This window comes from Polyergus mexicanus, unplaced genomic scaffold (assembly GCF_030449975.1).
Source record: "Polyergus mexicanus isolate NDT 795.1 unplaced genomic scaffold, iyPolMexi1.0 SCAF_7, whole genome shotgun sequence".
Classification (NCBI taxonomy): domain Eukaryota; kingdom Metazoa; phylum Arthropoda; class Insecta; order Hymenoptera; family Formicidae; genus Polyergus; species Polyergus mexicanus.
In genome coordinates, this window is record NW_027223327.1 from 8,850,483 (window position 1) to 8,874,902 (window position 24,420).

At 36.2% G+C, this 24,420-nt stretch overlaps 4 protein-coding genes across 8 annotated transcripts in view; 2 read left to right on the forward strand and 2 right to left on the reverse strand.

Moving 5' to 3' along the window:
* The first annotated feature begins 243 nt into the window (after window positions 1-243).
* LOC138934972 (nucleolar protein 16) lies at window positions 244-2,662 on the forward strand. The gene is made up of 4 exons (XM_070299162.1): window positions 244-411; window positions 492-810; window positions 885-1,026; window positions 1,891-2,662. Exons 1-3 carry the CDS (start codon window positions 308-310, stop codon window positions 1,017-1,019), a joined length of 558 nt encoding a protein of 185 aa, XP_070155263.1. The 5' UTR covers window positions 244-307; the 3' UTR covers window positions 1,020-1,026; window positions 1,891-2,662.
* Window positions 1,701-7,223, reverse strand: LOC138934970 (oxaloacetate tautomerase FAHD2A, mitochondrial). Of its 2 annotated transcripts, XM_070299158.1 has the most exons (7): window positions 6,938-7,223; window positions 5,794-5,955; window positions 5,285-5,320; window positions 2,973-3,189; window positions 2,314-2,648; window positions 2,148-2,235; window positions 1,701-2,073 (listed from the first exon to the last, which is right to left on the reverse strand). In XM_070299158.1, the coding sequence occupies exons 1-7, from the start codon at window positions 7,066-7,068 to the stop codon at window positions 2,011-2,013; spliced, it is 1,032 nt and encodes a 343-aa protein (XP_070155259.1). In that variant the 5' UTR covers window positions 7,069-7,223; the 3' UTR covers window positions 1,701-2,010. The 2 variants fall into 2 exon arrangements, with proteins under 2 accessions (XP_070155259.1, XP_070155261.1); XM_070299160.1 differs by lacking the exon at window positions 5,285-5,320 and having other exon boundaries at window positions 6,938-7,222.
* A 219-nt stretch (window positions 7,224-7,442) lies between these two features.
* On the reverse strand, window positions 7,443-9,851 carry Mrpl35 (mitochondrial ribosomal protein L35). The gene is made up of 4 exons (XM_070299161.1): window positions 9,359-9,851; window positions 8,527-8,686; window positions 8,248-8,382; window positions 7,443-8,118 (listed from the first exon to the last, which is right to left on the reverse strand). The coding sequence occupies exons 1-4, from the start codon at window positions 9,621-9,623 to the stop codon at window positions 7,887-7,889; spliced, it is 792 nt and encodes a 263-aa protein (XP_070155262.1). The 5' UTR covers window positions 9,624-9,851; the 3' UTR covers window positions 7,443-7,886.
* The window catches only part of Mitofilin (inner membrane mitochondrial protein mitofilin), a 37,265-nt gene continuing 22,203 nt past the window's right edge, over window positions 9,359-24,420 (forward strand). For all 4 annotated transcript variants that reach the window (XM_070299154.1, XM_070299155.1, XM_070299156.1 and 1 more), the window contains exons 1-10: window positions 9,359-9,544; window positions 9,894-9,979; window positions 10,378-10,446; window positions 10,668-10,880; window positions 10,963-11,006; window positions 11,424-11,531; window positions 11,625-11,832; window positions 11,917-12,328; window positions 12,473-12,607; window positions 19,197-19,425. In XM_070299154.1, the coding sequence (XP_070155255.1) occupies window positions 9,500-9,544; window positions 9,894-9,979; window positions 10,378-10,446; window positions 10,668-10,880; window positions 10,963-11,006; window positions 11,424-11,531; window positions 11,625-11,832; window positions 11,917-12,328; window positions 12,473-12,607; window positions 19,197-19,425 (1,549 nt within the window). In that variant the 5' untranslated portion in view covers window positions 9,359-9,499. The remainder of the gene's footprint in view (window positions 9,545-9,893; window positions 9,980-10,377; window positions 10,447-10,667; window positions 10,881-10,962; window positions 11,007-11,423; window positions 11,532-11,624; window positions 11,833-11,916; window positions 12,329-12,472; window positions 12,608-19,196; window positions 19,426-24,420) is intronic.

Sequence of the window (24,420 nt, forward strand, 5' to 3'; positions counted from 1 at the left end):
TTGGCTGTTGGATAGAAAGTTTCTGGGGCTTCGGAAATCTCCGAAAATATCAGCCAATCGACGCGAAGCAGGATTTGTCCCACGTCTTTCTACGGGAACTTTTTTTTCAGCGAGAAACGTCATCCGATTGGCTGTCAAATGGATAAATTTTCGGGACTTTTAAAATTCTCTAGTTGGCAGCCAATCGCGTGACACCAATTGTACCCATGTTCTTTTTTGCTGGATAACTCTCTACGATGCATTGATCTATACTCTATAACTCTATACTGCACGTGCACACACGTGTGAAGTTGTAAATATCAAGAAAATGATTAAGAAGATTAAAAAATTGAAACGTAAAAAGAAATTCAATCCGAATGTGAATCGAAAGAGGCTACGAAATAAGTTACGAAAATTGCCGAATATCTCGTGGTAATCATGGTTTCCTAATCTAAATGACATACAATTCGTCACACGCAACGATTAATATTTTATTTTATTAATATTATTAGCGATCCGATAAAAAAAGCATGGACGAACACGAAATCTATGCGAGTCAATTTGAAAGAAATGGGTTTGGCGTATGATGCAAACGAAGCGGTACAAATTCCTAATGTGAAGCGTGAAATGTTGGAGGAGGCCAAAAGAATAGTTAGGGAAGATGATAGTTCGTCGGATCACGAAGCTGAAGATGCGATTCCAATAAAAAGTCACGTGATGGAAAATTTGGAAGCTGAAACGAAAGCACCTCGAGAACGTCGTTTCAGCTTACCGAAAGGAGACGCACAATTTTTGACTTACTTGATCAAAAAATATGGCGAAGATTACGAAGTAAGATATTCTTTGAAAAAATTTTGCTTTAAATAATATAGCAAATTACTTCTATATATATTTTTTGCATACAGGCAATGTCAAGAGATAAGAAGAATCATTATCAGTTAACCTGGAAACAAATACGAGCCAAAATAAAAATGTTTAAAGGTATTCCGGAACAGTATAACAAATATCTTCAAAATGACAGCACAAAATTAAACTCTTAACTTAAATGTAAGTAATCTTTAGATTGAATTTGATACTCTGTATATATAAGTCAATGATTCAAACTAAATATTATGTTATAATCTTTGCACTGATTTGATTAAAAAAAAGTAAGAGATTGTCATATATAAAATTCAACATATTTTTGTTATACGAACATAAAAAATTATTTTAAAATAATATAATGTGGTAAGTAATATTTATATTAGATGGGAAAAATAATCGGTAATGTTGGCATTCTTCGATCATTCCTTCATTTAAATCATTTTTTACGATTTTGATGAGAATTATTTGATAATATAAACATGATAGTTTTCACTACTATCAGATCTCACTACTTGTATTTGTGGTTACTCGCACACATATTCATGTTTTTACGGATAAATATTGAAGATATATCACATATACACATATAATTGAATATAAATATCAAAAAATACTCCTCCTTAAACTTTCATTCAAATTCTCCAAGAATAATATAGAAACTATTTACATATACATTATTGATATATATATACCAATTTTTTACAATGTTAAAATACTTTATAACAATTGAATATAAAGATTCACGTGATTAAATAACTATTATAATATATTATATTTGATATCATTATATATAATTTATTAAAATGTAAAATTATTAAAATTATGTGGAGATTGGATTGAATGAGACAAAATAGATATACAATAGAAACAATCTGATTTTAATTATATAAGTACGTAAAATATGTGACATATAGAAAATTAGCGCTGCTGTGTTATCAATGTTGCTAGACGCGTTTATGTCCTGAGCGATGCTGTTATCTCTGGCATAAACATTTGCAATCACATTGAAATCGTCGATGTTGTTCGAGTATGTATTTCTGTATCCAGATCAGACACAGTTTTTGGGATGATTCAATGTCATCGCTGATGTCAATACCCGAAGAAACGTCCAGTCTTGTGAAGAAGTTCTGATAACGCTTTCTAAAGGCATACTCTCGGTTTCTTAGTTCAGATTACTTTGTTTCTCAAACGTCCCAGACTCTCGATCTCAGTTTCCAATACGTCGCCACGCTAAAATGTATTTATTTATAACGAGGTACTAATTATTTAATTAACTTTATTTTAATATATTTATAATGACGTACCTGTAGATATTCTGGTGGATTGCGCGTGAATCCCACACCAGCCGGTGTACCGGTAAGAATCACGTCGCCTGGTAACAATGTCATAAATCTAAAAATACGATTAATATTGTTATTATGTATATCTACAATCGCTTATTATTGACGTATCATCGAGAAAAATACAAACTGCGAAAGATAAGCGACTATTTCGTGGGGTTTGAAGATAAGTTCGTTGGTGTTGCCATCCTGCTTTAATTTGCCATTCACCCATGTCCTCACAAATAGATTATTGATGTCGCATATCGCTTCCTTGGTGACGACTGCTGGGCCAAGCGGACAGAACGTGTCCATCGCTTTGCCGAGCAGAAATTGACCGCCGTTTCGCTTTGATTTTTGCCAATCGCGCGCCGTCACGTCCTGGGCCACTGTATAACCGAAGATACAATCCTCGACATCGTCATTGCTGAGGCTTTTGCATTTCTTGCCGATCACTATCGCCAGCTCGGCCTCCCAATCGACTTTCTATAAATTCAAAAATCGATCGCGCACTTTGATCAGATCCTCGGTGCGTCCTACATAACATTATTTATTGCGTTATCTTTAACTTTAAAATTCTTCCGTCAAAGACAAGTTACATAATGAATCAACACCGAATGAACATGTGAATACGATTTCTAAGCAAATTTGTATTCAAGCCACGAATCTCATGAAGCTACCGTGAAAAAAGTATCACAATAGTATTATTATGTCTTGAAACGTTAATAGAAAAAAAAAAACGAAAATAGAATGTGGACCTTCCTTAAGAGAAATTCGTGTCGATGATAATCTTGTCTCATGTCGACTTACGTCCGAAATCTGCGGCAGCAGGATGTTATCGCGCGGTCCGATGATGTTGCTGGGAAATTTGCTAAAGACTACCGGACTTTCCGGAATCGGTATACCCTGCTCCTGGCAATGACCGCTATAGTTGAGACCGATGCAGGCGAGTTTGTCCATACGCGTGACTGGCGCCAGAAAATTGACGTCGTTCTCTGGTATAATGCTTCGTCCCTCGGCGACTATTCTGTAACCATCGTTAGTCAAGTCAAAAATAGACATTGGAATCGTCTAATAGAAGTTAATCAACTCGCACTCACACGCGAGGTAACATCTAGTTGTTCTCTTTTTTTTTGCGTGAAAAAAATAACATGATAGAGAATAAAAAGGAAAAATGGAAATTTTATTATGTTTGCAGACACAGAGATTTGCGTGCCTTTTTTACTTCGTATAAGTTTATTATTGCCTAATAATCGTAGGCAACATGCGGTTTGACGTGCGCTAACAAAACAATTTCCAGAAGAAAATATAATACCCCAGTAGCTAATCTCTCGTCATTAATTTTGTATAAACCCAGCACGGTTTTGCGGTTTATGCACTTGTTATGATGCTGCTATTTCCGGTCAATTGTGTATTGAAGCATGAATGGTCTTTTTTTTTATGAATGTGTTTCTTGTCGTTTAATATTTTCACGAATGCCAAATTACATAACAGAAACGTCGCGTGTGCGGTATTAAATTCTCGTAAAATATGTGTGTGTATGTGTGACGTGCTGTATGAATGATATTTCTCATCTAACTTAAATCTTTATACAAATTTGATATATGTGCAGGTTCTATCGTCGAAATCATTTTCCGATTCTTCTTAATAAACACACTGGGATGCAAATTACGATTTCTGCAATGATCGAAAGCGATATTGCATAAATATCAGCAAGTCAATTAGCATTTGTATCATTTGTCCTAGTTACATTTGATCGCCAAATGTCATTGCGATAGACGCGATTATCAAATTAAAATTAAGAAAAGAAAAGAAAACACGCGATAATCATTTAATTTCTTAAAACGGAGAATACAGTAGCAAGATACATACATATATATATATATATATAAGTAAACAATTATAAATACTCCTCTATTCGGAGTGTTTATTGTTTTCACCGAAAATTTTTCAACTATACCAAAGAAGCTTAAAAGCCCGCCAATTGGCAGCGAGACAAGGTGTCGTCTTATGTTAGTATCAAGTATGCATTTGATTCCAAATCGAGATAAGATTCATTTGTTGAACATAAATAAGATATACGATATCGATATGTTATGAAAAAACTCAAAAGTTTCAATGACATATATATTTAAAATGAGATAACAAATGCAATCGATAGAGACGATAGTTTGCAAGACTTAAGACTGCAAGATCGATAAATCAACAGCAAGAAGCATGCAACGAATAATAATTTACGAAACGCTACGTGCTGTTGCGCGTGACACATAGCAATTTTTTACTAATGATCGAAAATAATCCGAAGAATACACTTATGATTATTCGTCACGAGAGACGCGTCCGGTTTCTGCTCGGGAGATGTATAAATCGTTAACGAGATTCGAATGATTCTGAAATAAATTTTTTAAAACTGATTTTGCCATTCATAGGCCATTTACAGTTTCTCATTGAATTGATTTAATACAGATTCAATCCATTATATATATATATATATATATAATGGGGTTTTTTGGTTAAATTATAAATTCGATCCTCTAATCGCGAATATACAGAGTGATTGTCAAAACATCGATAACACAACAGCTATCTGATTTGCACACGATTAAAATTTCCTTATGCAATCGTGTCGTCGTAATATGTTAATTATATTGTAGCATTGTGATTATACATTTTCGAGAATTTCAAAGATAAATTTTTTCGCATAAGCGTTTCTTCCGATGCAATGAAAATTATTTATGTGCATAAATTATCCGTCTATAGGATGGATTTTGTGCATTAAGATGGTACAGTAAATTACTCAAGTACTTTAAATACATCTTTAAATATCCTTGTGCAAATAATTTATCTAAATATTGTCTTAGCAAAAATGAATATTATATAATGGAAAATTAGATATATAAAGTGAGTAATTTTGATGAGGCTAATTTGATAACGATGGACTAAGATGACTTAATTGATCTAATGAAAGTGCGACTTTTGATCGAAAAAGGATAACGGTATATTACATGTATGTGTGTGTGCGTGGGCACGAATTTATACACATAATTGATAAGGGAAGAGAGAAAAGGGTAAATAACTACTTCTTATGTCACACGAATCGAATTCCGAAAGCCACTACCAACCTCTCTACTGCCCTCCTTAGATCGATATCGTCTTCCCTGGTTAAACAAATGTTCACGATAAGATCAGGTAATCTTTTTCTTTTCGCACATCTTTCGCACACATATATCATATTACTATACTACTGAAATATATATTCCAAATTTCAAAGAAAAACTTGCAATACAACTCGAATATGTCAAGTTCTAATTCCAATTAAGAGACATTTAATTGTCAAGTCTTTGACCTTAATTTTTCGTCAAAAAGAAGATTTAATTAAAAACAATTACAGCATTAGAAATGAACGATTATTTCGTCATTTAATATATTCTAAATTGTTTTGTACGCATTAGACATAATTACACAAGCTGATAAAAGACCGGCTATCTGGTGTCGCGGCTATAAATCACAATAAGGAGTAAATATTTTCATAGCAGAGGATACACGAAATCGCGCGTAATTATACAGACATATCTGTAATCGACTCGCGTATCGAAGACTCCGGTCTCAGCTGTTCAAATCGCTCTCCTACCTTTTAGCCTTTTTGAGAAGATCGTCACCGCCCTCGAGAAACTTTCTCAGCGTGTTCGGGATCCGCGAATCGACCGCCGACACGGCGATGATGTCGCCTCCCTGTTTCAGCTGGACCCCGAGATGTTGCGGGCCCCCGCTCTTGCTTGTGAATTGAACGAACCTGCGAAAATACTCTATCGTAATCGACGTCCATTATCGAAATGGAGAGTCGCGATTAATTAAACGTTCGGGAATAAAATCAATCGAGTTACACGTCGCGCGCGTGTGATTTGACTTTCCAAATATATACACGTTCTTTTTTATCAATTTGCATCTCATGAAAGCAGATAGATGAAATATACAGAAATTCTATAAAGGAATAATAAATTATATGCTAGTAAAAGTTTATCAATTCTATACCGATAAAAAAAAAGTTCAAATATTAAAAAATTTTATTTATTTATTTATTTTTCTTTTTTAATAAATTTTAAGAAACGCGCACAAAGTAATATCTTTCTTCTGCATTATGAAACATTTTTGTGTAAAAAAATTATTTACTTAATAGTAACGTATCTTTTCATGTGTGTGTGTGTGTGTGTGTGTGTGTGTTGTGTATACGAATTTTTATAGTTTCTCACAAAACTTATTAATAATCGCCGAGATATTTCAAAATTGAGAGAAACTAGATAATTATTATAGAGTGCTAGAAAAACATTTTTTTAAATTAATATTAGAAAATAATCGTATATTTTTTAATAATAGAAAACGATACATTTTGATATCAGAAAATTTATTATTTTTTGATAATATTAGAAAATTAATAGATTCAATCTGTTATACGATTTTTGATAGATTGAAATCGATATTTTCGTATCTCGATAATTAATTAATTAATTAATTCACATCATAAGTACAAGTATTTCGAATTATTCGTGGCTAATCGTCGACGAGGCTAATGTCATATGTGAGCAATCTTAATATAAGGGGAAAAAAAAAAAAAAAAAAAAAAATTAAGATCGGCGTGTAAGAAATTTTTGGGAGCATCTCTTGTGTATCGAGATGACACTTGTTTATAGATAGAAAAAATTCATTCTGGCAAAACAATCGGCGCCCGAGTGTTACGATTTTAAAGTCGGGACGGAGGGGAGTGGGGTTATGCTTACCTCATATCGAGCGTGCGACTCGATGAGAAATTTCTGCTGGCGACGAAGACGGCGAGATTCGGATTACTCTCGCTCTTTCCGAAGGCCAGACACGCTCTGCCGAGCAATCGCAACTTTCCGCGATACGGCATCTCTTATATCGTTATCGCCGCCCGGAATGGAAATATGCGCTTGTCTGATAGCTGACGATAAAAAAAAGAAGTAAGCCGATTTCGATAATTACTTTACGATGGCATACACACTCCGTGAAGGACAAATCGCGACTAAAAGATTCGCGAGCTCTTTCTCGAACACCGCGTAGCGGGGGCCGCCTACGTGATTATTTAGTTGGGTTGTGTTAGGTTAAGTTTGGTTAGATAATTCTCGTTTCAAAAGTGCCCGTCAATCGATCGTGATTAAAGAGACCAGAAAAAAATGTGACTAAAGTATATATTTGTTGAAGAGAATGTAATATTCCGCGGAATACAAATCGTGACATATTGTGATATCTTATCATTTTGCGCAGCTATATCGATTAATACAAAATTCCAATATCTGTACTGCGAGATATATAAATCACATATGTAATGTTGGATATTAATATTTTTCCATAATTAAGAGTGCCTTGTAAACTTGTATTGCGATAGAATTTTTAATGGAACATTTTATGTATCTCAATCATCTTTGTTTCGATAACGAATAATACGATACATGTTTGCAAGCCGTTTAACAAAACTCGACAACTGCATTAATTTATAGCATATGTGATTTGTCACACTAAATATTTTATAATACACCCAGAACAAAATTGGAGCGCACTGCATTTGGTGTATTGTACAATAAAGTGATTAAATAAAATATTTATATAAGGAAGAATGCACACACAATTGTACAACTTAGTTGTATTAGACAATATCTTTACTACCTTTGCAATCGAAACTTATAATTGCAATAATTGTAATACAGGTAATTAAGGTAATGGTGTTCTTCGAGTTATACGAAATTCTTCTCGATCATGGTACGGTTCGTACGGATCATCAACATAATAATGTCGTCTTTTCCAGTACTTGCTCACCATCTTGTCTAGCATTGTGCTCTGCGTGGCATTGCAGAATACATGCTGTCGCAATCTCTTCTTTCTGGCCCACGATTTCTTCCACAAATGTTTCTTTCGACCAGCTTTTGTTCTAATCCAGATACCCCTGTAATATTTAATTTATGTTTTACTCAAATTTATTTCGTTTCGAATTTATTATATATCAGGAGTTTCGATATAAGCAATATTTATCAAAATGATTGTAACATGCTAAATATCATGCTCGAGATATTACCAATGTAATCTATAAAAGCGTTTTAAGACCGTGGTTACAGTTTTCCGCTTCCCTTTCCGCATAGAATACTTGATTACTGTTCTCACTGGTACATTAATAGGTTCCGATGGCAACGCTAGACAATTTTCTGCATAACTGAAAAGATAACATTATTTTTTTATATAGATGCATGACGCACTATATTATTTCATATAGAAAGGCATAAAAATCATTGTATTCTTGTAAAAATTAATATAATCTAGCACACACATGAATTACTTTAGCGATATAATATATTACTTTAGTAATGTTTTATGTTGCAATGGACCAATAGCAGCCCACTTTTGGACAGCAGTTGACAATGCTCCAAAATTTTTGTACTGCGTAGAATTGAAAACGAGATCACATCTTGAAGCAATAAAGTTTGTCACATTAGTACTCGTTGCTCTTGCCGCAATTCCTGAAATAATATAGTAAAATGTGTACTTACAAAATACAATATTTGAAAAAATATTTTTACATTTCTTTGCCCCGAAACATATGTACAAATATTTTGTTATCTGTTATGTAAATTTCTTCACACACACACACACATACATATATACTTATCAAACGTGTTTACTGCGGAATTAGAATACACAATTAAAAAAACCAAAGATAAAAAAATCTCGATGTTTTTTCGATAAGAAGATATATTGAAAAAAAAAAAAAAAAAAAAAAATATTATACTATTATTTTTTATTATAATATTATTTAATTATTACATTATTATATTATTCGTATTAATTTTATTATTACATTTTTATACTATTATTATACTATTATTTAATATATCTATGAGATAGATGTATTAAATAATAGTATAAGTTTCAGGCTCGAGATACACCGGCGCCACGTTTCGGATTTCGCGCCGTTTCTTACGTTAGTCACGTGTCATGTCATGGCGCGGTATATCATGGCCGTCACTAAAGCGCCGGACATAACCTCTCGACGTCACTTATTTCGTCGTTTACGTCGCGACGAGACGCGAAATCGGGGCGAAATTATGGTGTATCGCGTAACCGCCGTGTGACAGATCCCCGCTACCCGTTCGTCGATCGCGGGATCAGCTTTTAAACACGCGTGTACCCACCTCGCAGCGCCGCGCTCACGACACGCAGCATTCTTCTTTTCGCGCAAGTTCCGTCTGATCGGCTGTGACCAGCTGTTTTGCGCCGTCGTGCCCGTCGTTCCCTTTCTCCCCCGCCTGGCTGCCTGACCGGCCACCCGAAAGATGTTCCGAATTGGATTAAAATTTCCGTGCAACGGTCTAACACGGGTACGTAGAGCGAAATAGAAATTTGCGAGTGACAAATTGAATCGAGTGAATTTTCCTTATCCCCGAAGAGAAATAACATCGATCCGCGACCAGACGTCCTTCTCGCGAACAGTGTCGCGGGCGACGAATTCGGTTCCGACTTTCGATCACCTTCGTCGGCTGTCACGGAGTCGACGGCGACGAACACGGACGTCCGTGACAGCGACGTTGATTTCGAGGATTGTTAGCGAATGATAAAATCTCGGTTGCGGATAACGTTTGCGCGCCTCGCACGCGTGACAAAGATGGCACGAATTGTAGGGATCTTACATAATTCCAGAAGCACTGATTCGGAACGTTGCTCTTTCAGGTCAAAAAACACGGCTGCTCCAGGTTACACTTGATTGCCAGGTACCATGAGTCGCGAACGCGCGTCAAATACGAACCGGACGGAAGGTGAGTTTATCCCGGCAAGAATTTTGATGATGACAGGTTGTCGTTGCTTTGTCAAAAGTGTTGATCAGTATTAAGATTGTATTTCGTATTTCATTAGCTCCGAGATGCGATGGACTATTTTATTTCTGTTGTTTATTGTCGATTTCGAGCGTTGATCGGTGCGTGGTGAGGTTATGTTCGATCAATGTTTTTTTACCGAATAAAAATGATAGTAATGGCTTTATAAATAAATCTATCATATTTATGCATTTTTCTCACTATTCGAATGATTTTGAATTATCTGGTTACTGATTTTGTAAAAAATTTTCACTTTTGACAAGCAATAAAAATATTTTTATTTAATAATTTTTTAAAATAATTGTGTATGTATTATTTTGCTTTTATTATATTTTTCTTAGGCTATGCAAGGATATCAGATTTATATCAAGGTTTACTGGACCTAAGTATTCGACCGCATCGCCAAAAAGGTACATAAAATATAAACAATAATAAATGTTTGTTTGTTACAAAATACAATATAAATTTGAGAATATTTGACATGTTATTTTTAATGAATTAATGCATGTTGCAATTATTTTGCCATTATTTTTGTTAACTCTTTATATAATTTTGGCGTGTATTGTAAGAGAAAAGATTAACAAATTTGAATAAATTAATTAATTTTAATTATACTCTTGGTTTGTAACAGTGAGAAAAGTCGAGGATCAGGAACGTTGATAACTTTAGGAGCTGTAACAATAGGTACTTTAGGAATATTAACATATGCAAAGCAAGATCCGGAAGTTCGAGCTACTCTTGAAGGATGGATTCCTGGCACAGATAAAACTATTCGAATTATCTTCCAGGAGGAATCTAGCTATTTCGACTTTGTACTTACATTCTTCAAAACATTGAAACAGACGTAAGAAAATAAAACATATATAATGTTTAATAATTGTTAATAATTATTGATTTTATTAAAGTGAATAAATATTTTTTTACAGAATATTAGACTTGTTCATCAAGGAAACATCAAAACCAGAACCAGGTCAGAAAAGACTAGATTGCACAAAACTTATAGAATATATACGTGAGTCCCATCCTAATTCCTAATTTCTTTATTCCTGTCTTTATGTCTTACACTTTTTTTATACATTTATTCCTTTAATCCAATTCCTTTTTATAACTTTTTAGGGCCAATTTCACCAAATCCGATTAGATGAACTGATTAAAATTGGCAGGGTGGCCAACAGAAAATAGAGGTTAGGGACAACCAAGCATTCATGTCATTTTAGTTAACCACCCTGTTAATTTTAACTGTCGGTTCATCTAACCAGACTTGGTGAAATTGAGCCTTAAAAATACAGAATTAGATCTAATATATTAGATCTAGCATAATTAATTACTAAATTGTACATATATAATATTCTCACTAATCTTTAACAATCACGTGTGTGTACTGTAGCACCCAAGCCAGCTTTTAAACCACTAGTCGAGAAGAAGGAAGCGCCTATTAACGAGAATTATGCCGAAATTCGTGTTAGTAAAGAGAAGGGTGAAAAAGTAGACGTTGGTATGTTGGCATATTTTTTGTAATTATTTTACATATATGAAATCTTCCTATATTAATTATCTTCTTATATAAAATACTTATAATTTTTTATAGTGGTTGAAAAACCAACGCCTTCCAAAATTGTACCCGAAGAGTTGATGCCACAAAATCTTGTCGAGCTAGAAACATACTGCGGTGAAGCCGCCGCTAAGGCTATCGCGGCCTATCATAAGGCGGTATGCGCACTTCAAGACTACAATCAGGATATCGTCAAAGTGATTGAGAGTACTGGCACTACGATAAGCGGGACCGTTTGGCAAAGGTTATGATCGTTACGCTTATATAATCGTTTCACGCTTCATTTCTTTATTGATTATATAATTGGATTTGTACTATGTGGTTGCAGGTTAAAGGAGGCGACGGAAAAGAGAAAAGAGATGGTACAGCAAGCGGAGGAACATGCGAATGATGCGTTGAATTCGCTTAAGCGTATGTACAATTTAATTGATGAATCCGTGCTCCAAGCGCCCGCGCATATGAAAACAGCCGCGAGACGGAACATTAGAAAAATTATGGACGATGTGGACGAGGCCAAAAAGAAGTACACTAAAGAGCTGCATAGCAGTAATCTTACCGAGCGCTATTGGAAGCAAATTAAGACCGCGCGAGAAGATTTTAACGAAGAATTGCAAATTTTGTTTCCCAATATAAATATTTATGACAAGAAGTTGTCTGTCAGTGAAGAAACCTTCGATTTATTCGTTCTGCATATGTATCACAAAGTTAACAATCTGCAGAAAGAGCTGGAGAAATTAAGGGTACGTTGTCAATATTTTTTTTTTCAACGGACATCTTTCTTAACTTTTGAATTTCTATCTAAAATTCTTGCGTTATTAAAACGGCATCATTTGAGATTATAATATCGTCAACGATATTTTTATAAGCTAATTATTTGATTGCAGACACTCAACGAAGCTAAAGTGAAGACGGCGTTGAGGTCGACGGGTGAAGATGCGACTCAAGAAAAGTTGGACGCATTAATCTGTCTCGCAGTTAACCAGGAGAAGCTCGAGCTTCAAGACAAACATGCAAAAGAGGTAAGAAACTTTTTTTTCTGTGTTTTGAACTTGATATATAAATCGTCGATAGATTTTTATCTACAGAAAAATATTAAATTTTTAAAATAATGTTTTAAAAGATGTTTTATAACTCACGAATTCTACATACGCGACGTATTATATCGCATTTCTACTTTTATATATTCTACTGTAGAACAGCTAATTAAATTCGTTTATAATGTACGTATACATGTTTGTTGCGAAAAAAGCAATATACTCGGGAGATACGATCGAAATAACTTCAAAGCGCATTGTTTGACGCGCGAATCGCGCATTGAATCGTGTCTGTGTGCTTTTACGCTTCTATACCCGCTTTTTCCTATTGCACAAATGCGAATAGAGGCGAGCTTTAGGCGTCATTATGAATGTTGTCCTATGAGTTTACATCGAGAGAAGTCCAGCTTTGTCATTATGATATAGATAGGCACGCGAGTTAAAGAGAAAATAGTGCAAGGTACTTTTATTATTGAATCGTCCGTCGCGCGATAATAATTGTAATTGAAAGATGGAAATTTACCGAGAAAATTTATTTCGCGGAAAAAAAGGAAAGAGAAAAAATAAAGGAGGATCATTAAAAGCGCATCTCGCTGGGAACTGAAAATGCTTAAGTTGTAAGGTGAAATAATAGAGAGATCGCGGTGATAAAGAGCGAACTTTCATTAAAAAAGCGTCGAAAAATAGCGGAAAAAAGAAAGTAATCACGGGTTATACAATGATTCGTAGCCGCTTACATCACGCGCGCTTTTTAATGCCTTTTTAAGACCTCTCAAGCCGATTGAATCGCGCATAAAATAATATTCGGATGTCGTTTAAACAAAGGAGATTAAGTACATTTTACAAAATTTCACCAGTGTTCTCCCCAATGTCTTTTTGATAATTCTTTGTCAAGTATCTTTCTTTTAAATTCGCGTATACACGAGCTTTGTATATAAATTAAACGTGACTAGATCGATTTTCAAGAGGAGTCACGTTTAAATGTTTTACTTATATATGATGAATTTTTAGATTAATTAGATTAATTCTAAAGATTAATTTATTAGCTTTATTAGATTTATTAGATTTATTAGATTAATATATATTTTATATTTTTTACAATTTTAGATTTTAGATTAATTTTTAGATTAATATGTTCTTGTATGCATAACATGATATATCCGAATGCGGCATGGTCGCATGCGGGATGATTCTCTCGGCTGCAGCGCAGCCTCCCAGCCCCCTTCGGCCGTTTTATTTACTTCCATTTGGCCGGACGCCAATATTTCGACGGCAGCTCGGCGATATTATTCCCTTAGAGTAGACGACGTTTGCCATAGCCGCCGTATGCTACCGGCGAGGTATTCGTCGAGGAACCATTATGACTTAGTGTTCTCATAGTTGTCCGACAGCTCTTTTCCGTTCCCCCTTCTTTATATTCCTGATACCCCCCTCTCTCTCTTCCGTCTCTCTCTTCCAGGTCGAATATAAATCTTGTCGGATCGATTCGACGCGGCGGGCACGACCTTTTGTTCTCGTTTTGAACGAGAACAGCGGTGTCCTCTAATTGCTATTTGTCTACGAGCTTCCGGTACCGCTCGTTAACGTCCGGCCGAATATTTCACCGTTAATGCATTACTCGTGACGATATCCCCGCGTCATCCATTAAATCACGTGTATGAGGGCGGAATTAATTAATGATAATTATTGTATAATTTGTTCATAAGTTGCCGCTAACAAACGACCGTTCATTTCGCGACAGTCGATACGGATTACCGGGACGAAAGTAACGAAAGTATTTCGTCCTTGTCGTCGTCATAGATGCTCGACGCGAATCGCGAGCTTTATGGTACTTTTGCGCTGGTTTCTCGTCGCGCGAGAGGTGATCCGCTTTTGCGTCATTTAATTAACGTAGTTTTCGCCACGGAAAAACAACTGGTTATTCTCGTCTATCCGAGCGACTTTAAATGTTTTCGCCCCGAAAGAAAGTTGCGCTGCAAATCATCGGGCGAATGGAAATGAAACGGTCATGGTAAAAAGAGTTTACATTTGTGAACAAATCGAGTCATCTCTTTTTTTTCGGTGACTCGAAAAGAAGTTAATTATTATTATTGTTATTTTCATCCGGAGGGAGACCTATATTTGCAGTCACGTTGGAAAATATTCCAAATAGAAAACGCTACAAACTGCATGCTCATAAAATTATTAGTTCTCCTTAAGATAGTTTTTACAATCTTAAAGATAAATTTTGATTTGTATCATTAATAGTAATTAGTCATAATTCTTTCCCCTTGAAAATATATATCATAAATGAATGTGATATAAAAAAAAATCAATAACAGCCATTTCCTTCGTTACGTGCGCCTCGAATAAACGAAGAAAAAATAAACGAAGCTTTCCGTGCAAGAGTAATAAGAATACATTGCCGTACGATCGTATGGAGAGCTTGAAAAATTCAAGGTTCCTTATCTGCCACCGCCGCCGTTTGGGATTTTCATCCGTGGCCTGATCGCGAGGTATCTTTATGGTAGTACACCTAAAAGTTATTTACCGCGACAGACATGAATTATCGATGAAACTTTTTGCCGCGATTTGTTTTATCCCGCCCGCCCCCCTTATCTTCTTTTCCTCCATCGCGTCCAGAAATAAAAAGCGAGTCGCGAGAGAAACTCCGTCCTATCCATTTTCCATATAGCTTTTAAAACTCGTCGTCTAGCCAAAGTATCGCCGATAATTTTATCAAGTATGGGCTGCAGAACGAACAACCATTACGCAATTAAAATTCACGCTGTAGGAGTTACTATACAGGAGTTCTTACAACAGTTAATAAGCTTTTTAATTTAATAGAAGTTTTTGCACAAAAAAAAACCCGCAAATTTTTTCACTGGAACTTGTATTTTAATTCTTTGAAACTGAGTTCTGTAGGAAATTACTGTTGCTTTAATATAACATTTTCTAAAATTCCAATACTCTCTCTATATTTAATAGACTCCTCTTGTCTTTTATAAATACACAATGTGCATGCTCGCTTAAAATTTTCAGGAGTCTTTTTTGTCGCACTTTTCCGGCACGCGTTTTCCAAAATACTCGGGCGATTCTTCAGCGCGACGGTCGTATATCTGCTTTTAACCGAAAGTACTTGATCGGTACAAAAAATATTACACAACGTGTACGAAAGCGACCAATTAACCTGACGGAAGGAATAAGCGCTAAGTATTAGGAGCCCACACAGACTACTCTAGCGATATGAAAAATTGATTTAAAAAAATTTTTTTTTGAAGAATATTAAGAATTTATATTTTCAACATTTTTGGTGTTTACACGATTCTGGAATAATTTAAAGACAAAGTCATCACTGCTGTGTTAATTTTCAAGAAATTCTTATTAACATATAAGGCAATACCATATAATCATTTAGAAACTTTAGATCTTTAACGAGAAATTTTTTGAGAATTTTTTCTTAAAAAAAATTATCGCGCATAGGGTATCATTTGTTAAAAGATATCAATTCAACATTAAATACGGTAAGTAAATTATACGAATTGAAATTGAATAAGAGAGAGAGAGAGAGAAATAAAGTTTGATTGAATATATGAACAATAAGATTATTCTTCTTCGTTTAACTACATTTGAAAAGTTTAGTGAAAAGGTCTTCATTTCCAATAGGGAACTATCGATTTTCGATTGGCAAAGTATTACAACTCTAAAACTGTTCGTGCCTTAACATTTTATTTGAGAACGTGCGTTTAACAAGAAAAATAATTTATTGTAAAATACATGTCAAAAGCCAGATATAAAGCTAGAATATTTTATTGACACGTGTCGTGAAAAGTTGACAGAATTATTGTCGTACAGTCTAGTCTATCTCTCGTAACTTGAAAATATATACACGAGTCTCTTAAATTCCGTTTGAATCTTCTCTTGTATGTATGACTTGCCATCAACGCAAAACGAAAGCGATGGGAAGGCAGATTCTTCCCTACTTTCGAAGATCTTAAGAAAAACTAATCCTTTCGAAATCTCATCGAAATTATATTAAAAAAATGTCAAATGCTCATAAATTTTACGTATTCTTTATTACAGTTATTCTGTTTGTAAGTACGAAAGAATCGATCACGATTTCCTCGTCGGAGAAAAAAAGAAGGGGCTGACTCTTCCATCCGTTCTCGTCGATTATCAAACCGGGCACGGCTTAACCGTTGAATGCAGACGCGAACTTTGCGAATTCTTGTTCACGACATTTAGAAAAAAACTTCAAGTTTTTCCATCGCAAACTTTCGATCGGTGACGAAGTCGGCGAGACGCGACATGCGCGAGTTAATAGCCTCAAATACGTTTTCCTTTCTTACAGGAAGGGGTTTTACCGTCGCGATCCCTAGGTAGATCGGCGTACAAATCGTCGTCATTAAATTAGTTGCACACCCTGGGAAAAACCGTCACGATTTCGTTCGTCGAATTCGTTTTCGCGAGTGATAAACGCGAGAAGCGAACGGAATTCGTTATCGTCAGCATTCGGAAGAACAAGCGAGAGAAAGATAAATGTTATGTACGGAAAGACACAGGATAAAAAATTGCATTGTTAAAAAAAAAAAAAAGGAAAGAAAACTCATAGGATGCTTTACTTTTTAAGTCGCAAGAAAAATGTGAATATCATTCCTTTTCTTTTGACGGAACTATAAAAATGTTTGATCAATTAGCTTATGTATTAAAAAACATCCTTGTTTTTTAATCGAAGCAAAAAGAAAAATTTTAGAATGATTGATAAATATTGATATAATACTTGCGTAAATATTGTAATACTATAATCGGACGTTCGATTATAGCATTATGATGACAGAGAGAGAAAGAGAGAGAGAGAGTATAAAAACATCCGTCGCGATTTTGTTGCGAGCGAAACGATTTTTGCGTGAATTGTTGCGAATATAAACTCGGCACGCGTTTTTCTTCTACTGCATTTAATTAATCCGGCTTGGCGCAATTGCGGCATGCGACCGGCGTTAGCGAAGTGCTTCGAATATTTTTTGTTGTTGTTGTTGAAAAATGAATTATATGGAGCGCTACTGCCGTTCGGATGAAATAACTCTCTGCGTGTATTATTCGTCTTTATATTATTTTATTGCATATAAAATTTCTTTTTTCTATATCGATGCAGTCGTGGCATCGATTGTCAGTAGCAACGTGAAAAATGCATCGCTATTTTAAGATTGCGATTAAGATTTGTCTTCATTCGTTCTGGATTTCACATTACATTTTGTAACTCCTTTGACACTTCGATTATTTGATCAATAATCGATATTAACTATCTGAACGATCCATTTGCCATTCTCATGGATAGCGTGTAACTGATAAATTTCGATCGAGAAGATCCATATCCCGTAGCACCGATAGAGATCCCTCTTGTACATCCTTGAGTCAAACAGGTTGGTCGGGTTGTCGGGTCAGCCAGGCGTTAATTATTGATACGGTACATAAAGTTCATCGACGGCGAGGCATGTCCAAGGAACACGGATTCGTAAATGTTGCCCGAAACACGACGTGTGTTGATCGAGGTATTGAGAGGACCGAGCCCCGAGTGGTATGGATCGAGATCGTCAGATAGGAAACAGAAAATGCGAAATAGGATAGATAGGGCCAGATTTCCGTGGCTTGGATCGCTACGATGAGAAGGCGGCTCCGGTGGTGTCTTAAGTGCGGATAATTCATCAAAGTCTCATTAGACTAATGCCTCGGGGCCTGTGTACCTTGAACGGCATTATCGCCCCGAGGGTGGTGATGTTTGCGGGATGCGAGAGCTTCTTGTATCAGTAATTAAGTTTTGCATAAAAGCCTTTTGATTTTTTTTTTTTTTTTTGTGAAACTTGATTATCAATTTACACACACATTTAAAAATTGCGAAGAATCACGGTAATTGAAAAGTTTCGTTAAAATCGGTTCTCTCTCTTTCTCTCGATTAAGAATTTCTTTCTACTTTAGAATACTTTGTATATTTCTTTCGTAAAATATCCGGTACAGTGTATATTTATAAAAATAAGGGCATTCCTTTCATCTCTCTTGTCTATTTCCAGACAAAGAGCGACGAGAAAACTTTTTTTTTATTTTTTTATTTCGCGAGATTCTCGGGACGCCGATATGACTTGATGATGTTTTTATACTTTGCTATAATGTCACCGCGCTGTCGACTGACAGCTATTTGAGGCTTTAAAGCACGGGTATGCATCTCTTATCTAGTCTTCTGAGACTTTGGCTTATCTCTTACGTGACGTTTATTTCCTCCTATCTCGCTGGAAGGAATAAAGGAGAAAGACGCGATATGTTATATAAATTTGCACTGAAATTTAATAAAAAATACAAAACTTGATATATATATATATAAACCAATATTACAATATTTATTTATCAGGAGAGACGAGGAAAACCTTGAAAAAAATTGTGTGAATTCTTATAATCAAAATTGTTAGAAAGATATATATTTCTATTATAGATAAAGCCGTACATTTCTATTCTTTATTATTTGGTATAAAAAGAAGCATAAAACGAGAGAACGAAATGTTCATGTTGTTCATGTTTACGAGCGATATTCATCCTCGTGTTTCAGCTGCTGGCGGAGCAGAAGAAACTGGACGACGAGATGCGGCGGCAGCTGAAATTGCAGTCGGAGATACACGCCGATCATCTTCGAGAGGCACTTTTGGTCAAAGAGCAGGAAACGCAAAGGATGCTGCAGCGCGGTTTCACCGAGCAAGCCGACGTCGACTCTATAAAGCACAAGACACAGCTCGCGGCTATGACGGGAAGGTTACATGCTCTCGCAGCGGCTCTTAAAGGTAAGTATCCTATCGTCTCTTTATATCTAGCTTCTTCGAACCATCTTGAGGGGAATATTTTCCTTTGCACGAAGAGAGAAAATGCAATGTCTCTCCCTCGCAATCGCACGATTTATACCTCGCAAAGAAATCTCGATTGCATTGTCAATCTCTCGTCCGATTGAACTATATGGATTATATAGAGAAGGCGATTATAAAAGTACATGTTCTTTAATTAAATAAAATCAATTTTATCATTAAAGGCCCAGTTTACTCCAGCAGTATGAAACATTAATGATCTTTAGAAATTTTTTTTAAGAATATTGGACTCTCTTAATTTTCCACAAAAATATCTTACGAAAAAAATATTGCGTGCAAACCACTCCTCGATAAGTCTGATAAAAGTCCCCCTCATAACTCACGATATGAGAGCGCCCGTCGGTCTACAATAAGTAAATGTCCGACACGTAACATCCATTGTGCCCGTTTAGCGGACAAATCATCTTTCGGAGAGATGCCTTCGCCCTTTGTCATGTCCGCTATTGTACCGTGTTCTGGCGTTTAATTACACGGGCAAAAACACGAAGCCCGGGCCTCCATAAAGGCCCGACGCGCGCGTCCGCGTCGAGAAAGTGTCGGCGACATTTTCCGACGCTTGATCTTCCTCGTTGTTTGTCTTTTTTTTTCGATCCCTTTGTCCCTTTGAACGATAATGGACCTCTCGTGTCCCCCGATTCGAATCCTCGGGTTTTAAGTCGAGTTTCGCCATCGACGTACGTATAGCGTTTCGCGACGATCGCAGTATTGTTTGCGACTTGCTTGCACCCCCTGTCTCGTCAAACCGGACATGTTACTTAGCCGCGGATATTTACCAAGGAGGGAAGATCCTATAATTTTTCGCGAAAGGAAGATGATACCCTAAATAGCGTGATGTGAAGGTATCGATATCAAGCCGGTTAGAATTACCGTATTTGACAAAAAGGGGAGAACGCGGTTAGATATTTAAAATTTTTTTTATTACATGTTATATGTATTTATAGATCTTTAATTGCGATATCGAATAATTTAGTGTTTCACAAATTGATATAAATATCTCAATCTTCATCTTATATATACGAAAAATGAAGATTGTAAAACATAAACTCTCAAAATTGATTTGCTTGATAGTAACGAAAGGGTAACGTGTTCTCTAATATATTTTTTTTTAAATATAATTCTTGAAAAAAAAAATTTAACTTGAAACGAAATATAAAAATACTATATGAATAAATAATGTTATTTGAGCACAGCTTCGGCATATAAAGTCTAATTCTTCTGCATTCTTTATAATTTTTATCATAGCTATTTTTGACGTTCTTCACAATTTTGCACCTAATTTTGTTCATATTTTTATCGTTATAAAAATGTTACTAAATAATAAACAGTATCGAGATATCTCTAAATTATTATGTACATCATATGCGCATACTTCAAAAATTTTTGGAAAGAAGACATTAAAGTATTTCGCGAAATATGTAATGCAAGTTTTTGGAAATTACTCGCTTATAGATTCGAAGATTTTTTGCAACATATTTGAAAAATTTTAAAAATAAAAGCTATGGCTGATGACTTTTATCGAACGTTTAACAATCATTAAGCAAAGTTTCTTCATTGAGAAAGCATTGCATCGCCAACAAACGGGTTTTATCTCTTACACGTGTAACATATATATACTCGTATTATTTTGCGGTAGCTTCGTAATCCAGACGCGGGACACGCCGAGATGCATCTGTCTCGAGATATTCCCGGGGTGTGTGTTTGCCCTTTCTGGTCTTATTGGTAGCAGAGGGACCCGGAATTTAATCCGGATTAACCCTGTTCGAGTTTAACACAGCGAGATGGCACTTTCAATCGGCCATCCCTCCCTCTTATCGTCCGGTGAGATTAATTCTCGATTAACAAATCTCTACACTCGTTGCGCCAGCCGGCCGATAACTATCTTTAATTAGTTTCCGTTCGAGTAATTTTCCGGTTACTAAACGGATTACGACGGACGCGACACGTAACGATATACGCATATGTATTTGGCGCTCGCGACACCCTCGACGCGAGAATCGCAGGTGTTACATTATTGAAAATCGTTGTTCGCGCTCGTGTAGACCCCTTTTTCCACCTTCCATTTAATAGCCCTTGTTCTCCAAATTAGCTCGCGTGTTTATTATCGATTATCGCTGCATTTGAATTCTGTTTAATATTTCTCGGTCGTCCGAGGCTTAACTTTGATCTCACGCGACATATTAATCGCCTTTTAAAATTCAAGAAAGGATCTTTCGCGATTACCGTCATCCTTTTAATATTCCGCGCATATACGACGAATATACCTCATAAAACGTGTCTTTCTTGGAATTCATTGCGATCTCTGGCAAACAGTTTGCCGGGTTTCTCGATTAAAACGTCCTAATTTCTCGTCGTTTACCGACGCTTATAATTATTGTTCTAATTGCGGATTATTCTCGGTCGAAGTAGTGTCACCGAATTCGGCCAGCTGGGGATATTTCTGGTTGGCGGGAACGTGCGCCGGAGCGCGTTCCCTCGTTAATTAACTTCATCCAACAAGCGGACGGAAGTGTAGCGGGTGAAGAGGAGGGCGGAGAAAGAAGCGTGAAATACGGTCTTCACCGGTATATAATATCCATTATCCTGCGCGTTTAATTTGGCGAATTACGTCGTTTTACCAAAGCGTTCTCCCCGAATGCGCTTCATAAAAATGGCGGCTTCTATCGATTATGGTCTTAGTGCGAGGGATAGTAATTTTGCGATCGTAAAACGATATAAGTTTTGCGCGACGTAATCACAACTTTGTTCTGTCTCCGATAACTTAGCGCAGTTTGTTTTACGATCTTGTCCCCTTAAGTAAAACATCAACACTTTGTAGATGTTATACACGTGTTATGTAAATAACGCACTCTAACTCGCTCTCTCCCTCCCCCCCCCTCTCTCTCTCTCTCAATTAAAAATAATTGTGGCGACGTTTTTTAAATAATTTAAATATTACGTAATAAGTAAGGAATTTAATTCAGCGATATATTTTGAGATCCTTGAGAATCTAAATGCAGGAAAAAGACAGCCATACATGGAACGGCAATAAAGCAACGGTTGCGGGGGTTGAAGGGTGGAACAAGATCGTAGGTCACGGTTTTACAAGCTCGACAAACCAACTAACATATGCGACCATATGCCCCAATTAGAACTTTCGCTATACGTCTCTCTCCCGCGGGCGCTATTAAGGGTCCAGTACACATCCGCGACCGACGTCGAGTGCTCGCGACGAGGGGGAAAAAGCGACCGAAAAACACGGCTGCGTTTTGCATTTCCGCAACATTGCACTCGGGTGCGGACGTTTATCGCCCTTGCGATAAACGACAAAAAAAAAAAGCGATTCGTTTAGTCGTAATTTACACGGTAAAATTCGCGCGCGGAGAAAACGATAGGACATTATCTTCATTCACGTTTAAACAGAATTGTAATCGAACAATTTCTTATTTTAGAAAATTACATGAAAAAATCTTTAAAAAAACATTCTCTTTCAATTTTGAATAAAAATATCTGGAAGAGATCAGGGAGAATTTCCAGAGAATTTTTTTTACAAGATTTTAGTAGACTTTTTGTTAAAATGATATATAATTACAATATATAGAGTTATATATACAAAGATATGGTGTGAATAAATGTCTAATCTAGTTGTCGCCGAGACGAGAACGACTCGTGCGATTTGTCAAGAAATCCGTAATTACGAACGAGAGTGTTCTTCGCCTCATGCGTGCATGCATTTGACGAGAGAAACGGATTGATGCTTTACGTCGAGCTTCTTGAACGCGAGAATCTTGCCGCGTGTATTGTTGAGGATGAATTCTTGCGGAGAGGGCAAGAGGATACGTTATTTCGCTCGACGTCGATGCGGTTTACCTCTTCCTACTTGGCAAGTTTCCACGCGGGAAATACACGATGAATCGCCACGCCATCATCGAAGATATTCCCACCGCAATTACGTCGCATTAAATTCATCCGCGTCGACGATTCCGCGTGGTAAGCTTCGCCGTGGAAACATGCGTTCGACGAATACCGTTCCGGCTTTCATACGTTCTGAAGACGACAGCTTCGTTTGCGACGAAATCGGCTGCGAAATCTCGCAAACGACGACGCCGATTCTTATATCGCGCGAGGAAACTTTCAAACTCGCACTATGCATTTTAAAGGATTGCTATATTTCTACGGGATTTACGATTTCCAGCATCTCCTTGTCTCCATCCTGCTCTTTTTTTTTTTTTTTTTTTTTTGCGATATTCTTTGCACAAAGTTGAGCCTTAAAGGGGAGCATCGACATCGCGTCGCTCTGGAAGCTGTGTAATATTTTTTTGTCCCCAACTCTGATAAATAAATTATTCTCATGTTGCGGATATATATTGTATGTGTGTGTGTATAAATGTAAGGGGAGCGAAGATGGAAGAAGTTTCGCGATCTTGTTTCGATCAATTGGTTCAATCAAAGGGGTTCAGACGTCGCTCGTTATCCCCGCGGAGATTGAAATTTAAATCGAGGATAATAAATCTCTCGGTCGTCTACCGAGAGTTATACTCTGGCTGAATTTACGGCGTGTACTTAATTTATCGCTCGCGATTGTTTGCGTAACGAATTAACCTTTGTCGCATATGGTGCTCCGGAGTTTGAATATTTTTCGCGTAACAGGATTTTTTGGATCATTCGTAACTTTTAAGGGCCCAGTCTACTCTAGTAGTATGAAAAACGGATGATTTTTTTTAGGAATTTTTTTATGAAGAATATTAGAAATTGATCTTTTTAGCGTTTTACATGTCTTTTTTTACGTTTTTACTGATATTTAAAAAGTACGTTAGTATTTTTAAATGTTAGATATTTTTGCTTTTTCGTTCAATACGAATCTCTGCGCGTAGATCACATTCAAGATTCGCGAATCGGCCAAAGTATTCGCTGTACATGATAAACGAATCTTTTTTCTGC

Bases quoted from the DNA above. Each gene is read 5' to 3' on its own strand.
- LOC138934972 (XM_070299162.1), top strand. From the start codon at position 308: ATGATTAAGAAGATTAAAAAATTGAAACGTAAAAAGAAATTCAATCCG. The intron at 412-491 runs GTAATCATGGTT...TAATATTATTAG, and splicing joins AAATTGCCGAATATCTCGTG to CGATCCGATAAAAAAAGCAT. The intron at 811-884 runs GTAAGATATTCT...TTTTGCATACAG, and splicing joins AATATGGCGAAGATTACGAA to GCAATGTCAAGAGATAAGAA.
- LOC138934970 (XM_070299158.1), bottom strand. From the start codon at position 7,068: ATGCCGTATCGCGGAAAGTTGCGATTGCTCGGCAGAGCGTGTCTGGCC. The intron at 5,956-6,937 runs GTAAGCATAACC...GTATTTTCGCAG, and splicing joins AGTCGCACGCTCGATATGAG to GTTCGTTCAATTCACAAGCA. The intron at 3,190-5,284 runs GTTGGTAGTGGC...CGATGGTTACAG, and splicing joins CTAAGGAGGGCAGTAGAGAG to AATAGTCGCCGAGGGACGAA.
- Mrpl35 (XM_070299161.1), bottom strand. From the start codon at position 9,623: ATGTTATTTCTCTTCGGGGATAAGGAAAATTCACTCGATTCAATTTGT. The intron at 8,383-8,526 runs GTAATATATTAT...TTATCTTTTCAG, and splicing joins CAACATAAAACATTACTAAA to TTATGCAGAAAATTGTCTAG. The intron at 8,119-8,247 runs GTAATATCTCGA...TAAATATTACAG, and splicing joins CGCTTTTATAGATTACATTG to GGGTATCTGGATTAGAACAA.